At 29.3% G+C, this 21,830-nt stretch overlaps 1 protein-coding gene across 1 annotated transcript; it reads left to right on the top strand.

Annotated features, from left to right (window-relative positions):
* The first annotated feature begins 13,650 nt into the window (after positions 1 to 13,650).
* Positions 13,651 to 21,213, top strand: LOC111630938 (patched domain-containing protein 3-like). The gene is made up of 6 exons (XM_023375100.1): positions 13,651 to 14,332; positions 14,403 to 14,720; positions 16,995 to 17,896; positions 20,576 to 20,899; positions 20,995 to 21,060; positions 21,160 to 21,213. The coding sequence occupies exons 1-6, from the start codon at positions 13,651 to 13,653 to the stop codon at positions 21,211 to 21,213; spliced, it is 2,346 nt and encodes a 781-aa protein (XP_023230868.1).
* The last annotated feature ends 617 nt before the right edge of the window (positions 21,214 to 21,830 follow it).

The following is a 21,830-nucleotide window of genomic DNA, read 5'->3' as shown; positions in this document are numbered from 1 at the left end:
TATTTGTACTACCATATTTAAATTCATTGCATAAACTTTAAAAATAAGAATATAGAAAATAAGAAAAAAAAAAACAATCTAAAAAACAATTTATTTAATATGAAATAGTTGTTAAATAATCGGTGTTAACTTTTCACAATAATAATAATAATAATAATTTTGATAATAAATAAAAGTGTTTATCTAACTGTTGCTGTTCACGATTGTTCCTTCTAGCCCCTGTTATCATCTGCATCCGTTTTATACCATCTACACACAGTGTGAAACAAAGGAATACAGAAATAATATATTTAATATGCAACAATTATTTCATACTAAGTTTAATCATAATAAAAGGTATTTTCATTGTTGTTTGCACATATATTCTATTAACTTTGGCATGTCAATGCTACGCATCCTTGATAGTTGGAACTAATTTCTCACCTGGAAAAAAAAATTCCCTTAATAAGAATACATACCATGGAATCCTCATTTCATTCTGATAAATCTTCTATTTTTTATGAGTGTTTAGACTTTTTACATACTTTTCGCCCACTCTTTCGCAATAATCAGGAACCTCCCGTTTAGAGAATTCCTGATATAAGATGTTAATGAAAAGAAGGATAAAAAAAATACAGACAATAACAAAATATATTTTTAACTTTGTATTATTCTATCAATTAATCTGTTAATTCACCTTATTAATGTTGTGATCCATCTTAAATAAAGGATATCTTTTATTGAGGTGTTTCTATTCGTTATGATTAAGAATCGACGTAATTGTTTCTTTATTTAAGAAGTTTTTAAAAATCCGAAATCTGTTTCTTTGTCTGAATGAAATATTTACTTAAGTCTATCAATGTGTACTTCTCACGAAAATAAGTTTTTCATTCGAAGAACTGGTTTTTAGTTCATTATTTATTACTTCATTAGAAAGCAGAACTTTATACGGAAAGAAATGGGACTTTTCAAGTAAATTTTTAAATTTTTTACGATTTAAAAGAATAAGTAATTATTGTATTTATTAATAAATAAATTTTATTGCAGAATGTCGGTTAATATTATGTGTTAAATAATTATAAATACCGAGTAATCGAGCAAAAATACATTCACACTTCTCTCCTCTTCTACTTTCATTTCATTATTTTTCCCATTTTTTGAACATTTTATTTTCAATGAAAAAAAAATTAAATTTTTGATGTAAAATTTAAAATGTTAAATTCGTTGTTTAAATTTTAAATGCGTTTAAACATTTACACGTTAACAATTATAACAAAAATTCGTAGTTATTCTCGAGTAAATATTTAATTTTTAAATTTTTTCATATAACTTAATTTACATAAAGATAAGAAGTAAAATTACCTTGAATTTTTTCCAATAATTATTATTCTGTGATGCCTTACGGGAGAATATTCTACGTGAAAACGCCTTTTAGTTATATGTGAGACAACTGGCAAAAAAACTCGAAAATCACGTGGCAAGTCGTTTATCATATACGAACACGCGATTATTACAATTATTCATTGTTTTATCTACTCGGCTATTAGTGGACTAGTGACGTCATTAACGTTGGTGACATCCATTGCGGAAATTCATGTCACCCCCAAAAATCTCTTTTCGAAATTGATACATACAAAAAAGATTCTGGTCTAAGTTTTTTGTAAATCCAACATCCCGTATATTACCGAATGCAATGGCAATAATAAAAACAAGTAGCAAAATTAAAATGACACAATTAAATTATAATATAATATACAGAGAATACTTTAATTTACTTATTTTTTACATTTGTTATTAAATGATATTTTTAAAACATTTTATTCATCCTTTCTTCATTAATCTTTGATTAACTGTCAGAAATCGACATTTCTATTAACGCGCGTGGTCTACAATGTTTACTTTATGGTGACAACATACGCCCGGACAATACTGTATGTCACATGGTTTAGTTCTTTATTAAAAGTTCTTTTGAAATTGTCAATACAGTTTAATTCTGTCCTTTATAACTGAATGTAAAAAAAATTAATTATATTTACCTCATTTGGCAGAGTATTTTGTGGCGTGTAATTTAGGAGATTTTGTTACATTTTACTCTAAAAATTTAATATAATATACAATGAAAGGTAAGTAACAAGCGACAGAGCAGAACTGGTTTTATCCAGTTGTCACCATTAAAAGAAAGAAAGAAAAACATAATAATAATAAAATAAAACATAGGATAACTAAGTATAATTATAATTGAAAAAAAATTACTTTATTTCGTTTATTTTTCAGGAATTTAATGATAATTAATATTATTATTATTCTTAACACGTTTTATTTAAACATCAGGACATAAATTTTTAATCAGGACAATTTGTAAATTATATGTAACTGATTACATCTAACAAGCACGATTTCCTTGTATTGTCTTTGATAATTGATGTGAAGTATTAGCAATCATCTTCTAGGTGCCTTAGGAAATGTGCTCGTTTTCGAAATATAATAGATCGATTTTGATAAAAATTTGCTATTTTCCGTTTAATATGATGAGGAATCTAAAAATGTAATAAAAAGTGGGTGGTGTGTGAAGTTGTTTTCAAGATACAAACTTGTATCGTAATACGAGCGCAAGCGACAAACCGATATCGAACAAATCGCATGAGTTTATCGCTAGCGTGTATTCTATATGACGTATAATTCAGTTTGTTATCGACAATATAATACTGATGTGTGTCCATGATTTCGTTTTCAAGATACGTTGATATCAAAGTGTCGATGTCCTACATTCTGGCAGAAATTTGCGCGCCTAATGCAATGTATGGAGCAAAAATACAAAGTAAACATTACTCACGCCTAACAGAAAATGAGCGCAAAACTTGAACAAACGATGTTGGAAAATTATATAAACACTATTTGCGTTAGAAAATAATAAATAATAATTAGTAAATAATTATCGTACATTAATTCAGATACTGAATTGGTGTATATATTATCTCATTAAACATTAATCATATATAAATTTACATACAAAATTCCTCTTTATTTCCTTATAGATGTTTACTTTTCTAATGAAAGAAAAACTAGTTTTTCAGTAAAATAATTTATTACTTTCGTGAGAAGAAAAATTAAACGTAATTATTAAAACAAACGTAACTAGACAATACTTCATTTATACCAGGAAATTTCGATCAGAAATTAAATAGATTTTGGATTTCTAACAAGCATGTCACTTAAAACACCTTTCATTTCGTTTTACAAACCGTTCGTATACAAGTTTAACATCGCAGTGAAAGTCGACATTTAGCGCAGAAAAAATAAGACCTCATTTATTTATTCGAATTAACGCATAAATTGATAGCATAACAGAAAGGTAAGAATTTATTTTGTTATTTACGGTATTTTTCTCGTATTTCTTGTATTATTCTTACAATAACCAAAAATCTTCTGAACAGAATTCCTTTTTCATTATAACCATTCGGATAACATGAAGCATTTGAATTTTTATAGACGTTTTCCAGCTGCATATTTTCAAACATATATGAAAACGATTCAAGTGTGTCGAAAGACAAACCTATATATATTTTGGAAACATAAATTACGCTCATGTACCGGTATCATTCGTACAGCATGGCATTTCTACAACTCGGTTTCACTCCAACACAATACGACAATTGTAAAATTCACCTACAAAATGTCACAACTTTCAACTGCAAAAATGTCATTCGATATTTTTTTTTATTCTAGCAAGCATGCATGTTGTCTGATATTTACTTATAGATGTTAGAATATTGAAATTTTTAATGTTTCGTGTATTTTGCCAATATTACTTTAAGGAAAACCGTTTCGTCGTTCATAGTTCCTATTCCAACATTCCTATAAACCAGTGTCACTGCCGTTGATGATAGTTGTGTAAATGAACCCTAAATCTGTTACTGTGTTCTCTTTTCTTTCTATAAATTAAAGCAAAAGTCATTACCTAGAGATTAAATTTTTAAAGATTTCATACGTTAACGCAAGGAAATGAAAATATCAGATTTTATGTAAAAAGCAAATAAAAATCAAGATGTTTTACAAATTATTATCTAGCAAATTAACGTTAGTTATTGCTTTTAACTTAAAACTAAGCTTAAAAACATTTAAAACGTTAATTCCTTTTATTTAATCACATCAAGGAAACTCAAAAAAAATTCTTATTCTTGTCAAGCAATGCGTTTTGGGTAATTGTTTACTTATACGTCAGTTAACCTCTCTTCAGGCAAAAAATAAAAAGACATACACTTTAGAGTTTACAAATTACAAAACAACCAACACAAACAACTCACAGTCCACCAGTGGCCAAGCGGCCTGAACACTGGGAGTTCGATCGTGGGTTCGCGCCTCGCTCAGACAGGCTGGCTACGTGGAGTTTTTCGGTTTTTCTTCACGTCTGTAACGCCTAAATAGAGGCCAATTTCCCTGAAAAAGACATCCCCCTTGGCAGATAGCCCAAGTGTTGCGTTGCCATAATTTAACAAATAAACAACTCATTTTTTCCTTTGTTATTAAAAAACAAAACCGCATTTAAACAATGAAAAAAAAAATAATAAGTAGAAGCCTCTTCAGGTAAGTACGCCCCTTTTCGGGTATGTAGAAGGCTAAAATAAGAAAAAACAAAGATAGTACAAATATAATACGAGAATCAAATAGTTATTAACATACAAACTGGGGGAGCATCTGTCAGCTCGGTTGCGAAGTTTTTACCAGGTGTCATAGTTCCTCAACTACAAATTTGGCCTTATTACTAGTGTTGTTTGGGACCATTTGTCAGTGCTGTATCTTCGTTACTAATTTATTTCTGTTTTATAGGCAAGTCTTTACTATTATAACGGTTAATCCGAAGAGAAAATCGTCTTCACCGAGCTTCAGGGAATGAGAGTCTAGTATTAAAAAGAAATCTTTGAAGAGTCGCGAAGAGAAAAAATTCGCATATCTTCTGGAAGTAGAAAATTTTAATACCGAAGAGGATATGCGTGTTAACGTCGAATAAATAATGTTGTCATTTCCGGTTCAGAAGAGGCTCGAGATGAATCATCTGTGGAAACGAAAGAGGAATTAGTTAAATTTGCTATGCGAGTTTTACGGATGTCGACATTAAGATTGGTAGGGCAATGAGAGTGGGAAAGAAAAAGAGTAATTCCCGTAGATTAATTATTTGTACTTTTGTTGACTATTATGAAAAACTGAATTTTAAGAAACGAATTTTGGAATTAAAACCGGATGGTGCCTATATAAATGATGGCTTTTCTCTTAGATTGAGAAATATTAGATTAAGCTTCGTAATTTCGGTAGACAATCAAAGCTTTCTGGAACTCGAATAGTAAAAATAGTTTATGATAAAATTATTATTGATGGAACGAAGTACTTTTACGATGTTGAGCCTGTTTCATCCTAGCAATTGCCGGATAGGGGTACTACTATTTTAATTTGGAATTGTGCTGGTGTATTTAATAATCCCGTTTTTTTTGGAAGTATTTATTGCAGTATGATAATATTTTTCATTCTGAGATTTGGTATGGTTCTACTAATAGAAATTTGGACTTAACTGATTGTTTGAAAGGTCATAATCTTCATTTTGGTAAGGCCTTTCAGTTACGTATGAAAGGTCATTATTTCGCAAACTGTTATTAGCAATAAGGTCTTCTTTCTCCCTCTTCTGGTTTTTTTATCAAGATTTTAATACTTGTTAAATTTGGTGATGAACTTGGTAATATTTTGGTATATTTTGTTTATTTAGGGAAAATGACTGGCAGTCTATTCTTAATACTTTAACTGGTTTGATATTAAATAATACTAGGAATGTATTGATTGCCGATGATTTAATGTTAGGATTGGATTGGATAATATAATTTTTGACGCATTTTGCAATTCTTTTGGCATTGTTTTATGCATAGTAATTCGAAAGACTTTGTGATTGATTGTAGTGGTAGGAAGGTGCTTCATTTATGTGAAGATTTAATGTTTAGGTGATGAAACGGGTGAATATACTTTTATCTGTAATCGTGATTGTTCTGTTATTAATTTGGTCATAGTTTCTCCGTTTATTTGGAAAGATGTTCTCTCTCTTGCGACGGATCAGTTTTTGGATTCAGACCATAACCCATTGATTTTACGATTGGCCTGTGGCAATGATACATTAGTTTCTTTAGAAAAGAGGCAGTGGATTAATAGATAGTTTTGGGACAAATCTAGAAAGGATGAATTAAAGTTTGCTGTGGAGGAAATATGTGTCTCGAATAAGTTTGATTCGATGGAAGACCTGAGTAATCGTCTTTTTAGTTTGGCTTGTAGTGAGGAATTAATAACAGGAGACATAAGAATTCTTTTTAATGGTTCGATTCGGACTGTAGGATGTTAAGTTAAATTAGCGCTAGGTATAGAGCCTGTAGATCATTAAGGAAGAGTAATGATTCTAATGATCGTTTGCGTTTTGTTAGGTTTGTTGTTTTGCTGACACGGTTTTGCATCGGGAAAAAAATTATTTGCTGGTAAAATTCAGAATTGTTTTAGGAAAGATAATAGACTTTTTGGAATTATCTCTGTTATGTTAAGCAAATCAGTCTCGTAATTTATGCTTTATTCTTATTGATGATTGCTTTCATCACTTTTTAAATTTATTTTGTTCCTTGGATTCTTATTTTGTGGATATTTCGATTTTTTATTATTGTAGGAATTGGTATGATGAACTTTTGGACCATAAATTTTCTATAAGTGAGCTTGTTGATGCTTTGAGAAGATATAAGTGAATTAAAGCCCCAGGTTTTGACGGGATCTCAATGGAATTCTGGAATTTTGATACATCTTTTGAGTCTTTTCTCAAAGGTTTCTGATACTGGGATAATACCGGAGTCTTGGAAGACGCGTATTTTAATTCCGATTTTCAAGAATGGTAGGAAGGATGAGTAATTATAGAAGCATCTGGTTATCTTGTGTTTCGAAATTGTTTTGTATTATTTTGTATAGAAGATTGACTCGATGGTTAGACGTTTAAAATATACTACATGAAAATCAGACAGGTTTTCGGGCTAGTTATTACACATTGGATAATATTTCTGTTTTGTATACGGTTATTCAGAAAACGTTTTTACGGAAAGGTAGAAAAATGTATTCTTTTTTTTTTTTATTTATCTTCTGCGTTTGACAGAGTCTGTAGGAATTTGTTGTGGTTAAAGATGTTGCGCTATGATTTCAGTTATAAATTTGTATCTTTACTTGTTACTTTGTATGAAAACTCCTCGCTTATGGTAAGAGTTGGAGGTAAGTGTTCGCTATTAATGTTCTCTAAGATTGGTGCTAAGCAAGGCTGTATTTTGAGTCCAATCTTGTTTAGTATTTTTTTGAATGATCTCTTTGGTATTATTAACTTTTTCGGTGATGGTATAGAAATAGATGGTTTCCAAATTAAAATACTTACTTACGCAAACGATATTGTAATTTTATCTGATTCTGTGGTTGGGCTTCAGAGATTGATCGATTTTTATTGGTTTTTTTTTTTGTATTTTATTGACAGATGCTCCCAAACTTTAACTTTAAACTTAATCAATTATTATATTTTAGTTTTAAACCTTCCCTTAAATTAAATTATTATTGTATAATTTTGTTTGTGATCTAATGTTGTATCTAAGCTTTTCTTTTTTGGGGGTAGATGGTATTGCTCCCCCCGCATCAAGGAGTGTATCCAGTATTCATATTAAATAATAAAATAACAAAAAAAATGTACAAACCGACCTTTAATAATCTACTTGGGTAGTTGTTCAGTATAAATTCGTTTATTAACTCATATTGTTTTTTTCTCTATCTTCTACTTTAGTCGTTCTTATCCATATTTTAGATAATGCCGTCACAAACTTATTTTTTTTTTATTACTAGAAGACAATACGAATTATAATTTAAAGATTTATCCGTATTACGCCATTTTTATACAATTACATAATTACTGCGGTTTATAGTTACATCAAAATAATTAATCTCGTTTCTATTTTCTATTTCACATTTAAATTTTAAATTTTCACTTAAAGTATTTGCATAATTACAGATTACATTATCATTAGTTATCAACGTATCCTATATTATTATATCTCATACATATATAACATATAGGCCTATAATTAATTTTTCAATATCTCCTTTTATTTGGTGTTTTATACTAGTTTTACCATCTTATTTTATTTTAATTTGATTTACTGTTTTATCAATTTCGGATACTATATTAATTGGTTTGTCATTTAATGGCATATTGTATTCTAGTCATAATTACAATATATTAGTTATAAATTCTAATATTTTCAGAGTTGTCTAATTTACTATTGACTCACTTTCTCTCACTCGTTTTTTACTTAAAATGGGGTATCCGAACAATTGTTTTAATTTTTGATGTTTTTTTCTCTTATATTACCAGACCATAATTTCCTTTACTGGACCTGTTGTTCTTGTAATCTCCGTATCCGTTGCTTCAACAGGAACATTTTCTTATTCTTAAATCCTGTTGCAAATTTTATTACCTGTTTTTCATATTCCCAAATGTCTCCTCTTTGTAGTATTGATGAAATATATTTTGGCAGGCTTAATTTTGTTGGTGTAAACTCCTCTGTAAAAAATGTTTTAGCCCTTTTAGCTTTCTACTTACTAGAAGAGGGGTGTAAAAAAACAAATTTGCACCTGAAATGCATAGTAAAGATAAAAAATACTAATGCTTAAAAGTTGTTAGTATTATTTTCATGTTTGATTAAATGCGGTTAGAGTTGAAATAGATAAATGGTTATTTATTTTTTACCCTTTGAAATTTTAATATTTTTAAAAGAGTGCTTTAAAAAATTTTCTAAACGAGAAAAAGACTGCACCATAAATATATTTATATATTTCAGTTACACAAGCTATATATTTTCCTTTATTGCATCATCAATTTACCGACATTTATATTGTCGCGAGCTTTTATTTCGCACAATATTCGACCACCCGCCCTCTATTTCCATTCCGTTACTTATTTTAATATCTCAGGATGGTGCGAAGATTAAGAAACTATATTTAATATAGTAGTTTATGTGTAAGAGGCATTGAGGCTAGTAAATTTTGATTGTAAAAGGTAGAGAAGATAGAAAGATAGAGGGTGATCACATGTTTTATCTGGCACAAGTTTAGACTTTCTGAAAATGTTATTTGTTGTTAGCATTTCCATTTGTTTTTCTTTTAAAAAAACTCATCGTAACCTTCAAAATTAACTTTTATGTCATTCTATAGTAATTCAAACATACGTAGTTTTTGTAACAAAAGTTGATAATACCTGGCATCACATATACAATTATATTTATTATGCTTATTAATATATGTGTAACTGTAATAAACTCAAACTATTCGAAAAAGAGCACATCTGTCTCTGAATGAAATAAATTACAATTAATTAAAGCTGATAAATGTAAGCAAATAATATGAATGGATATAACAAACTATAAATCGATATTAGACATTTGAATAATAGTACGAATGAAAGACTTAATAATAACCGGTTATAAAATCCAGCAACGAGTTGCATAACAACATTTAAAATTTCATGTTTAATAAGAATTTCACTTTGAAAACTTTATACATTTTGATACTTAATTTTGTGTGTAGAGATGATTTTATTTAAAAGATAAAAAATAATACAATTAAACACTTCATTAAGTGTGACCATACTCATAATATGACACACGACTTTTCTTTCCCCTCATATTTTACATATAACTAGCAAAATTTAGTAGCATCAATCTCCTTAACAGGATAATCTCTGTAAAATTCCCGAAAATTTCGACCAAACATACAGGCGTTATTAAGCTTCAAACTGGGTGAACACATTTGTTCCTTACTTACACTAACATTCATATATACAGAAAAAAATCATGTATTTTTCTGCATTTTTAAAAGTTTCAAGTTTTCAAGTCCAAGAATGTGAAAATCTTGGTCATCATTTCTTGAGAGATAACCATACTTTCCCTGTCATATGAGTAGTAGTGATTCAATACACCTTGGGGTATATTTTATTTTAAGCATTTTCCTTCTTCAAATTTATTTAATTTTTCTATCATATAAGAGAAACGTACATATATCATGAAGTGTATTAACTAATAAACTATGTGATTTATCATTGAAATATTTCTGATATAGTTTTTGGTATTTTAAAACATAACACCAACTAAGATAACTGTAGCAATCGTAAATTAAATCGCCGTTGACTATCGGATAACAAGAAACTAAATTCCAACATAATCCTTTAGTTTTATTCTGATAAATTCTAATGGTAATTTTTTTAGTTTTCGTAGAGTGTCATTTATAATCGTTGATATTTTAAAACGTTTTTCATATCCAATCTATACATATTATCGAGATCGACTGATAATAATAATAATAATAATAAGTATAGAGCCCAAACAGTTAGAAGTTGAAGTTAGAAGTTCGAAATAATTGTAAACAATTTTGTCATATTTATGGTGAAAAATTTCACTATGATGATATCAGAGTAATGGATAACGACCATTTATCGAGTAAACAGAGAGGATGGGCACGTAACAATTGTAATTTCAGTTATCGACTAAAACAATTTATTTTCATTATACGATGTAATTTTACATAATTTTATCACAAATTATCAGAAGAAAACATTACTGATGATGACTACAACCATGCTGAATTAGTTTGAAAACAATTTCTTTGTAAAATTTTGAAGATTATTTAAAATTATATCAATATGCAGACACGTTATTATTAGCTTATATATTTCAAAGTTTTAGATAATTGAGTTTAAAATATTATCATTTACATCCTGTATATTTTGTAACAGCTCCAAACTTAACGTAAAATTGCAGATTAAAAATGAATAAAACATTCATGATTTACTGTTAGCTCTAGAGCATATTAATATTCCGTATGATTTATTATCAAAAATCTCTTTTAAAATGGCTTGAAATTATGTAGTTTTAAAAAATAAAAAAGGACAGGAATCGACAGTCTTTGATAAGTTTTTTTAAATTAATTAAATAAAAATTTTATTGGTAAAATTTGGCAAAATGTAAGAAAACATTTAAGTTAACAACTGCTATGAACCTGGATTAACGTTTTAGATATCGATCCCAAACATGGGTAGAACATCAGCAAATAATAAACAACAATCAAACAATTTTTAAAATGAAAAAATTGACTTATATCGATTTTGGCATATGAGAATATAGCAAATTACATATACACAAACATTTTATATAATACTAGCTGTACCCAGCCAGGCGTTGCTTTTAGCTCAAAATGTATCTACTGTAAATGTATAACACTCCTCATGGGGAGGAATTTTAAAAAATCTTTTCTTAGTGTACATTATCTTGATGAAATCCATTAAAACGCAATTAAAAACGCAAAAAAACGCATCTAAAATATTAAAATAAAAGCCGAGTTCTTCACTGTAACCGTTAATTTTTTCTTTTGTCCATCTCCCCCGCGGGGAGGAGGAATTTTATCATCTATATTATATAATAACACGCGCGTATTCTAATACAACGTTATTTCAAAATTTTAAAGCAATCGGTGAAGAACTTTAAAACATTTAAGATTTTGAACAAACGAACATTTACATTTTTATTTATATAGAAGATTTAGAAATAAATACGGTAAAAAAAATGAATTTATTATACACAGATACTGATCCACTAAGGCTTCAAATTTACACAAATAATGTTTAACATCTAAAGGAATTATGAAATCTTTCGTAAAAACTTTTAATCATAAAAAATATAAGCAAGTTTTATTCAACACAGAACTGTTAAGACATCAACAATACGGAATTAATAGTGAAAATCATGTAGTAACAATATATTTTCAAAACAACATATATCTCTCCCAATTTTACAATAAAAATTTATTTCAAACATTGGAATAGATGTAATATCATTTGATCATTATACCTTTTACTTTAAATTAGTGTATTGTGTCTGTGAACAAATTTAATAAAAATACCTGAAGATATTAGAATGATTTCGTTAGACATCAGGAACGAAATACGTACACATTTATAACGACATCAGGAACGAAATACGTACACATTTATAACACGATAAAGTACACGATTCCTAAAAACATATAGGCCTATACTCTCCAGATAGGCTTTTAAATTTAGTTAATTTAATATTGAAATGCAAATAAATTAAACTAAGCAGGAAGATGATCTTAAGAAGTGTTGTTACATAAGAAAGAACGTTTAGGACAAGATAAAATTTTGCATTGTAATAAACGTATGTAAAGGTGCACGCGTTACCCGACATTGGAAATAATGCAAAGTTCTTACCAAATTTTATCTATATACTGATATACTTATTGTAATTTTTTTTGTAAAATTGATACTGTATTACTTATCACATAATTCTATATTTATGAAAGTATTACAATGAAATGTCATTACCTCCACTTTAACGAAATTTTCGGTATAACGAATATCACCATGACAAACATTTCGGTTTAAAGTATTAAAAATCCTCTCATTTACGAAAGAATACTTTCATTATAACAAAATATATAAATGCATACATCATTCGTTATTAGTAAATAATGGGTATTATGTCAAACAATCCGGAAAGATTAAATGAAATGTCTATTTGAATTCTCAACACTAATTTTAATCTTTGGTTATAGTTTCGTTTTGATGTGATTACCCTACAGTTTACTTGTTATTAAGTTTACGACAAAAAAAAATCGAGAATACCAAAAGCAACATTAATTTTCTTTGAAAGAGAACATTTAAATATTTGATGACACTAAAGTAAAAAGTAAACAAAAGATGTCACTGTTGTCCTGTTGGAATGCTACGTCACAGTACTGGATTTGATAGAAAATACTTTGACTATAAAAAACGACAAACACAAAAATTAGACTTTTTTTTTACCAGAAAATAACGGCTTCAAGCAGAAAGAACAATTAAAGAAACAGAGTCCATCTTTCAGTACAACTATATCGTTATTTTAGCTATTCGTGATATTTCTTTGATAATTTTTTTTATCACAGATTAAATTTTTTTTTTATAGTTAAACGTGTAAAGCAGCATTAAATGCAAATTTTATAAATTTTTCTAAACTATTATATGAATACTTCTCCTTTGAATTAAAATCAAATGCAAATTTCGGAGCAACAAATTTACTGAAATATGTAACAAGAGAATTTAATATTTTCCAAAGTTTTTAAATCAAACCCGTATAAAAATAAATTGAAAGTATTTTTAAATAGCGTAATTTATTATAATTTATAATTTTAAATAAACTTCTAATTTAATAAATTGTCAAAAAAATTATTATATTTTTAGCATAACGTTAAAACATGGAGAGAAACTTAAAGTTTTCATGCTTAAGTGAAAGTCTATGCAAGTGTTTTGGCAAACTTGGAAGAAACATCGCCCAACATCCGTATTACTTCATCTTTGTGCCTTCCATTTTAAGTGCTTTACTATCTCTTGGGTTGTTCAACGTGAAATATATTGATGATATCAATTACTTGTTATCTGCTGACAGAGGAAATATTTTTGAAATTCGACAATTCATAGACAAAACTTTTCCAATGAACACTTCGGAATTTTACGATTTACAAAGGATAACTCATCGTCCAGTCACACCTATGATCTACATAAAACACAAAAAAGATGAAAACATGTTACAGAAAAATGTTTTACTCGAAGTTCAAATGATAAGCGAAATAGCAAATAACGTTACCGTGCATGTTAATAAAAGACAAATTGGTTACAACGATGTTTGTGGACGGATCTATGAAAAATGTTTCGCAAATCCTATTTCTACTTTGTTAAACCATACGGATGATGTGATTTCCAAGAGACTGAAATTCAAGTATCCCATAGATATCGATCCTTTAACGTTTTCATATAAGATAATGTTATTGAATTTAGGAGGTGTGATCGTTGACGGTAACGATTATGTAGAAGAATTATACGCCCTGCGTTTATTTTATCCATTGGACTATAGTAACACAAGTAAAACAGAGTGGACTAAAGCTTGGAGTAAAGCTCTTCACAAAAGAATAAAGGAAAGCAATTTCAAGTATATTGACACTTTCCTCGAGCCATTCGCTTCCATGGATGTTAATGTTATGTCAGATTTGCAGGAGATAATACCATTTATAAGCGTCACTATAATCGTGGTATGTCTCTTCAGCATGCTGAGTAACATGACTAATAGTTGGATTAGAAGCAAACCGTGGATGGGTATCGCCAGTGTCATGTCAGCCGGAATGGCTGTAGCTGCCTCGTTTGGATTAATATTTGCTTGCGGAATAGAAAGCACATATTATAACGTTGCTCTGCCATTTGCAATTCTGGGTAGGTTATATAATAGGTAATATTATGTGTACATGTATTTTGTGACTAATATTTTGAAATCGTTTTTCAGTGACAGAAGTGGACGATTCTTTCGTAGTGATCGCGTGTTGGAGAACAACTAATACTCGTGATTCTGTTGAAAAGCGAATGGAGGATACGTATTCGAATGCAGCAGTATCCATAACTATAACTTCGTTAACCAACTTTTGTTGTTATTGTATTGCAACGAACTGTCCATTTCCAGTGATTAGAATATTCGGCATTTATGCTGCTACCTGCATCTGTTTTACGTATTTCTTTCAGCTGACGTTTTTCGGAGGTTGTCTGGCTTTGAGTGGATACAGAGAAGAGAAAGGTCTCAATCCCATTTCTTGTACATCTGCTTCAGGTAAAGAAAAGTTTATTATGTAATTTTTTAAAATTTATTTCATTTATATGTTATAGTGTTTCTGATTTAAAAGCAACCGGAAAAGGAGTAAAAAAAAGTAAATAGAAGCGACTTCCGTTTGAAAATATATTAGTAAATTTTTATTCCGTACTTCAAAGTTCTTTAATGTGTCTGTAAGTTGGTTGTGATGAGTCTAAGTCATAAAATTAAAAAAACACTGCTGGGATGCAACACGAAATCGTGCACTTGAAATCTTTAATACTTTATATGTGAACTAACGTACAAGTAGACAGATCAAACATTAAAGTTTTCAAAAATATAGTAACTACTAAAAAAAAATTTAGTCTAGGGTGTGCAACCCGCGGCTCGTAAGCCGCATGCGGCCCAAGGCAAGTTTCAATGCGGCCCAATAAAGGTGTAAACGAAACCGACAAATGTTTTTATTTTATTATTACTCATTGATTTCAACGGCATAAAGTCAGAAAAGAAGTTTCATAAAACCATAAACCTTTTTTCATATTTTAGTTTTGAGTGGAAATGAAATATTTTCATGTAGGCCTACTTGTAGATGTGTGAATGAGGAAGGATTACTAAATAAAGCTGGAGTTGTGACTCAAAGGACTACAGACCCAAATTTGGTAAAAGGAGAGAAAGGACAAAAGATAACAAGTTGTCAGAAAGGTTAAATAGTTCTTCTGTTAGGCAAACATTGTCTTAATTTTTCAACCTTTCTCACTTTTTTATCTTTTGTCCTTTCTGTTCTTTTTCCGCATTTGGCTCTATAATCCTATGAGTCAGAACTCCAGCTTTATTTAGTATTCCTTCCAGCGTTGCAAGATTTGGCTACATTGCGCCAAATGTGGATAGTTTTTTAGTTTGACGTAAAAAAGTATCATTTGGCGCTTTGGCTACTTTTTGGGCTACGTATCATTTATAAATATATTAGTTGATTAAAAATGCACTTTAAAATGGTGTTTCGTCGCCTTTTATTAATCAGAGACTCAAATAAACCAAATTTTTGCATTTTTTCAAATAAATGGATTTATCTATTTCTAAGTAAAAATTGAAAGTGTCTGTAGAAGTGATTTTTTTTTAATATTTTATTTCGTGATAAAGTTTTAATACTTATTATCATAATCTAGACATGTTAATCCTTAAATATACTTGTATATTGGACCACAAGTATATATTATATATACTTGTGGCTTGACTTCTTCAGAAACAAAAAGGTTGGACACCCCTGGTATTGTAAAAGTACGTTTTATTACATTGATATATTAAAAAAAAATTAAAAGCGAATTGATATATCTACACACAGTAATACAATGTTAGAGATTGGTCCGCCTGACAATCAGAAGGTTTTGGCATGGATGCCTTACTTGCAGTGGCATAACTAAAAGGAGAGAAATGGGCACTAGTTTACCCACTCGCCCCCTTCAGTTTTTTAGCCGCTGCAACTAAGGTATTGAAAAGTTGATTTTATAATGAGTGTATCACTAATTTATAAGTTAATTACGTAGGTGCCTTGAATTCGAATCAACGAGAGCGCTAGTTATGATGTTTCCCTGAGGCGCAGAAACTGTTTGGTATGCTTCTGTTTACTTAAACTGTCACGACGAAAATTCATATCTATATAACATCAAAATGGATTTGGAAGAAGTATCTCTCTGCGGTCCCACTTCAAATTTTCACATCATTTCTTCAATTACATTATATTTCATTACACTTTATTGTCGCTATGAGCAACTCGCATTAAGTAAAATCTCAATAAGTGTGACTTAGTCACTTTAGATGTGCAATTTTATTTTTTTCAATTCTGTCTGAAGCCATTATGAAATTCTGATTACACTGATATTTACGACAAAAACCATTTAAACTTATTTCATGGCCAATGAAAACAAGAAAATTAACTCAATTTACTAGAGTGCATTTCATTAGCGTATAGTACCGTATATTGTGGAGTTTTTCTATATTTAGCCTGTTTAAAGCCTGCAAATCTGAAAAAATACACGCGACAGGTCAAAAGCTTACAAGGTTCACTTGCGAGCAGCAATCAGAAGTTGCTCATCATTGCTTTATTGTATTAAGTGCATGTCATATATTGAACATTAAACTTAAAACTATTAATATGATAATGAAACTACCAGTAATTTAAAGTTTGCAATCTTTCATTTTTATAAGAAATTTTTAAATTTTTTATTTTCGTCAAATTTAAGTTCCTTTCATTTCGCGTAATAAATGCAATAGCCTAATTGTAATTTTAATATTTTTCAGAACGCAGCATAACTTATAATTATGAAGAAGAAATGCAAGAAGACGTTTTCATGAAGTTCTTCAAGGACAAAGTTGCGCCATTTCTTCTTTATTCTTCAAGCAAAATTATTATATTACTTGTCTATGTCGTTAGTTTATCTTTTAGTATGTGGGGCATTATTTCTTTGAACGAAGGTTTTGATATTTTTCATGTTTATCCCGAAAATTCAGAGATCAACCGATCACTTCGAGTGTATTATAAATATTTTACTGAATATCCATTTACTATTCACATAGTGATTAATGAAACTTTGGATTATTCAAACGAAGTCGTTCAGAAATCACTAGACGACATGATTAAAAAGTTCCAGTCTCATCCGAACGTGGCAGATATGGATATTTCGTGGTTAAAATATTACAAAGATTTTCAACAGCATTCAGCAGCGAAATATTCTTTTATGGGATACGATTTATCTACTAAACAGGATTTCGTCGATGCTTTACGACAGGTGTTTCTGAAATTTCCAGGAGCCAAACATTACCAGAATGATATCGTATTTAATCATAATTATACGGATATTATTTGCAGTCGTTTCTTTCTTTTAGCAAAAAATATTTCGGATAAAAGCATGGAGTCGAAATTAATCAAAGATATAAGAATGATGGCAGAAGAATTTCCTTTCTCCATTCTTATTCACACTTTGATTTCTCCTATGGTTGAGCAAAGTATCATTATTAGAGAAGTGGTCTTTCAATTTTTCTGGATAACGTCGTTAATAAATCTTCTTATTTTTATTTTCTTTAATCCAAATATTTTGTATTCGGTTGTCGTTGCTCTGTGCATTTCGTCTATTACGATACAAACTCTGGGTTATATGTCGATATGGGATGTGGACTTGGACATCGCTTCCATGTTCTGCTTAGTAATTTCTATGGGGTTTTGTATTAATTACCCTACTCACATATGTTATTCTTTTCTCACTTCCTCAGATAAAACCATAAAAGGTAGATTGCAGCATAGTTTATATAATGTGGGATTTCCGATATTTCAGGGCGCATTCTCAACCGGAATAGGTGTGTTGATCGTTTTGCACAAAACTATGGTTTTGAATAAAGCATTTGTTAAAATTCTTGTTATAATTGCGGTGCAAACTGCGTTTCATGCTTTATTCTTAGTGCCTGTCGTATTTTCTATTATTTGGTGTTGTATTTATATAAACAAAGCAAGAAAAAAGCATATATTTTATAACATGGAATGAAGGGTTTGTGCATAGGCAAATAAACATATTAATTGGTTTATATAAACTAATTTACTTTGTACAGAATGATTTTCTTCTTTTTCAGATTTTTTGTTTACCTTCATTTTGTTCTTTCTCAAAATGACAACAGATTTATACAACAAATATGTATAATCACCAGTCGTTTAGTAGAATATTTAGTTTTTTATATCAACTGATTATAGTTGAATACAGAGCAAGTTTAATTAATATGCATCTATATCCTTAATTTAATCAAAATTATTTTTTAATTCACTATATTAGTGTATTTCTATTAATAGGACTTATCATACTGGTGTACAGTACAAGATTGCAGCCTCACAGTTACACAGATTAAAATTGTTTTATTTTCAATTACCTGGACACATACAATTTGCGTTTCGGACTTGTACGTCCCTCTTCAGCAGGTATTTGACAAACCAATTCTAAATAAAATTCAAACAAACTTAATTTACCGACAATGTTTTTTCACAAAAAAATTTTTACGCCTACGATAATAAATTATAAAATTCCTACTATTTTAATGTTCTTTCTTTCTATTCCGTCTATCCTCCAATAATTCATTCCAATTACAATCACAATCAATATTACTTTTAAAACACTCCTGTATTAAATCCAATAATTGTTACATTAAACACTAACATTTTTCGTTAAACGTTGACATTTTTCAATAAACTTTACTATTTTATATATTTGTACATTTAAAACTACTTCCAACTTACATTTCTTTTTGTCTTTCTTCCATTTCACTTTGTCTTTGCCTTTGCCAGTCTCTTTCATTCACTTTATACATCACTTTCCTGTTTGTGACTATTATTCCTCTCCATGATTGGTGTATTTCTCTTCCGTTGTTGTTATTCATTCTATTGTTTCGTTTGATTATATTAATGTGTTCATATAATTGTCGTTTGTAATTATTTTCTTCTTTTTTTCTTATTTTAACTGATTTTAATATAATTTCACAACCTGTTAAATTGCAATGTTCCGCTACCGCAGAATTTGCATAATTTCTACTTATTGCTCTGATATGTTCTTTTAATCTTATCTTTAATTTTCTTTTTGTCTCTACAATATATGTTGTTTTCTGGATTACAATTGCAATTAAACGAATACACTACACTTTTTTCTTCCATTATATTATTTTTCCCCCGTTTTTATAACATAGATATTTCTTCGTTATATTGACTTTTTTGGTATTATATTAATTTTCTTATCTAATAATTTTTTGACTCTTTCATATATTTATGGGATATATCTTATTTTCACAAATTTTTTCTTCTTATCTATTAATTTTTTGGGTTGCTTATTGTTTTCTATATTTTTAACCCATTTATTTAACAATGTTTTCGGATAATCATTTAAGATGAACATTTTGATAATATCACTTACTTCTTTTTCCTGTGTTTCTATTTCAGTTGTTCGTTGTCTTATTTTATTGATATACATTTTAAATATATTATATTTCATATTAATCGGTATAATTGATTTATAATTAATTGTTTTTGGAATCTGCATAGGTTTTACATATTTTTTTATAAATCAGTTTATCTTCTTTTCTTATAATTGTTATGTCTAAATAATTAATGCTATTTTGTTTTTCTTTTTCTAATTCAAATTTGATATTTTCTTTTATTTCATTAACAGAGCAAGTTTGTTTAATAAATAAATTTTTTTGTTTCTTATGGTATTGTTACAGTGGGGTGCCGTCATTGGAAGCGGTGGATGCGCCGCTTCCCTTGTATTTTCTAAAAACTAAATACATATTAATTTTAATTTTATGAAAATAATCGCAGAATATTTTATTATAACTGCATTATGTATGTTATTACAAATATCTATACTACACGTAAGAAAAAAGAAAAGATCGCTATTGTATATTCGAATATTATCGAACATTAGTTGCGGAGTGGAAGCGCTGTATCGTCAGCATCCAAAAACCAGATTCGCACACGCGCTTTACGGAGCACCAACCTCACCCGGGCCGTATTCTGGTCACTTATCTCTCGTCTCTTCTTTCACCGACGAGTGACGTCAAAGCGAGAGACGTACAAAGTGGCGATTCTGGTCGTTCGAAACAATCTCGTCTTTATCCTTGACGTCACGATTCTATTCGGTTGATTATACATGTTCGGGTTATCTGCGCGCGCAACACGGTATAGAATTTAAACCAATGAAATTGTACAATTTTCGAAAGTGCAGAATACGAAAATATAGAGCACGTGGTACGGCACGAGGTAATCAACAAAATGCCTCGACTTACGTAATCCTCGGAACAGATGGAAGTTTTGATAATTGAGCTTCAAAATCGTCCATATTTACTTAAAGGAACATTGGACGGAAATATTTCCACAAATACTTTGCGGGATGGATGGCAAGAAGTTAAGGATAAAGTCAACTAATGTTCCACTGATCGAAGTGGAACCATTAAAAAAAAGATGGAGTCAGTGGCGTTCCCGAACTAAAAATAAAGCGGCTGCTTTAAGAAAAGATATATTTAGAACAGGTGGAGGGAAAAGAAGTACTCCACCATTAACAGACCTTAAAGTAAAGGTCTTATCATTAATTGGGAACGAAGAATTTGGCTTGGAAGAAGAAAATTTATTCGAGCTTGGAGCTTGCAGTACCAGTTCTCTTGAATCTTTACACGATGTAAGTAATAACTTTTTATTCATAAATTCATTTTCATATATTAAATATAGTCTATATATGTATATTTATAAATACAATATATATCGAAAAAACAGAATATAGTTCCCGAAGGAAATGTGGAAGCGCCTAGTGAAATAGTTGAGAGGGAAGCTCTTGAATCTGTAAGTACGTTATTTATCAAGTCAAGTAATTATATTTCTTGACTTCAAGTTCATTTAATTTTAAAATTAAATGTTTTAATCTTTTCGTTGTAATGCCAGATTCTGGATGTCGTCGTCATCGTCACCACTGATCTTCAAGTGAAGATATTGTAACTCCATTTATGGAGCAATCTATATCTAACCAAAATTCATTATTAACAATGTAAACCTTATTATAATCTTTATGGAATTTATTTTACTTTGAGGTTGATTTCATTGATGTAAAATATTAAAACATTTCTCGTTGATTAAATGCTTTTACTAGATACTTTTAATGTTAATTTTGGGTAGCCAATTTAAACAATTACTTACCTGAAATTAAGCATTTAATACAGATATTAGAAGACATTGTATATTTACTGTTTCAATTTTGTTTTCTTTTTTTTAATTTATAATGTACAATACTTAGAAATGAAATAAATAATAACTAGTGTTTCTACTTATTTATTTATTATTTAGAAATATTTATTTAGTCTATAAAGAATAAAGACTGGAAACGAAATTAATTTACTTTTTTCATTAATGTTTATTTTAACAGAACCTCTGTAATATTAGTTGTTGTGTAATATTCACAGCATTCTGATTTACAGAATGTTCTATTTCATTTGTGCTATCTTCATTTTTACAAGAAATTTCTTCTTCAAAAATATTAAATGTTATACAAATATTGTGTAAAATAGCACGAGCCATCAATATTTTTGCTGCTATTTTTCTGGAAGATACTGTAATCC

Source organism: Centruroides sculpturatus, unplaced genomic scaffold, assembly GCF_000671375.1.
Source record: "Centruroides sculpturatus isolate CEXI.00-Female unplaced genomic scaffold, Cexi_2.0 scaffold533, whole genome shotgun sequence".
Lineage (NCBI taxonomy): Eukaryota > Metazoa > Arthropoda > Arachnida > Scorpiones > Buthidae > Centruroides > Centruroides sculpturatus.
This window is presented reverse-complemented; position numbering and strand designations above follow the sequence as displayed.

What these genes read in the sequence shown, in the direction of transcription:
- LOC111630938 (XM_023375100.1), top strand. Translation starts at nt 13,651, where the DNA reads ATGTTACAGAAAAATGTTTTACTCGAAGTTCAAATGATAAGCGAAATA. An exon ending in TCTGCCATTTGCAATTCTGG is followed by an intron (nt 14,333 to 14,402) that starts GTAGGTTATATA and finishes ATCGTTTTTCAG; the next exon opens with TGACAGAAGTGGACGATTCT. An exon ending in AGAGGGAAGCTCTTGAATCT is followed by an intron (nt 21,061 to 21,159) that starts GTAAGTACGTTA and finishes TTGTAATGCCAG; the next exon opens with ATTCTGGATGTCGTCGTCAT.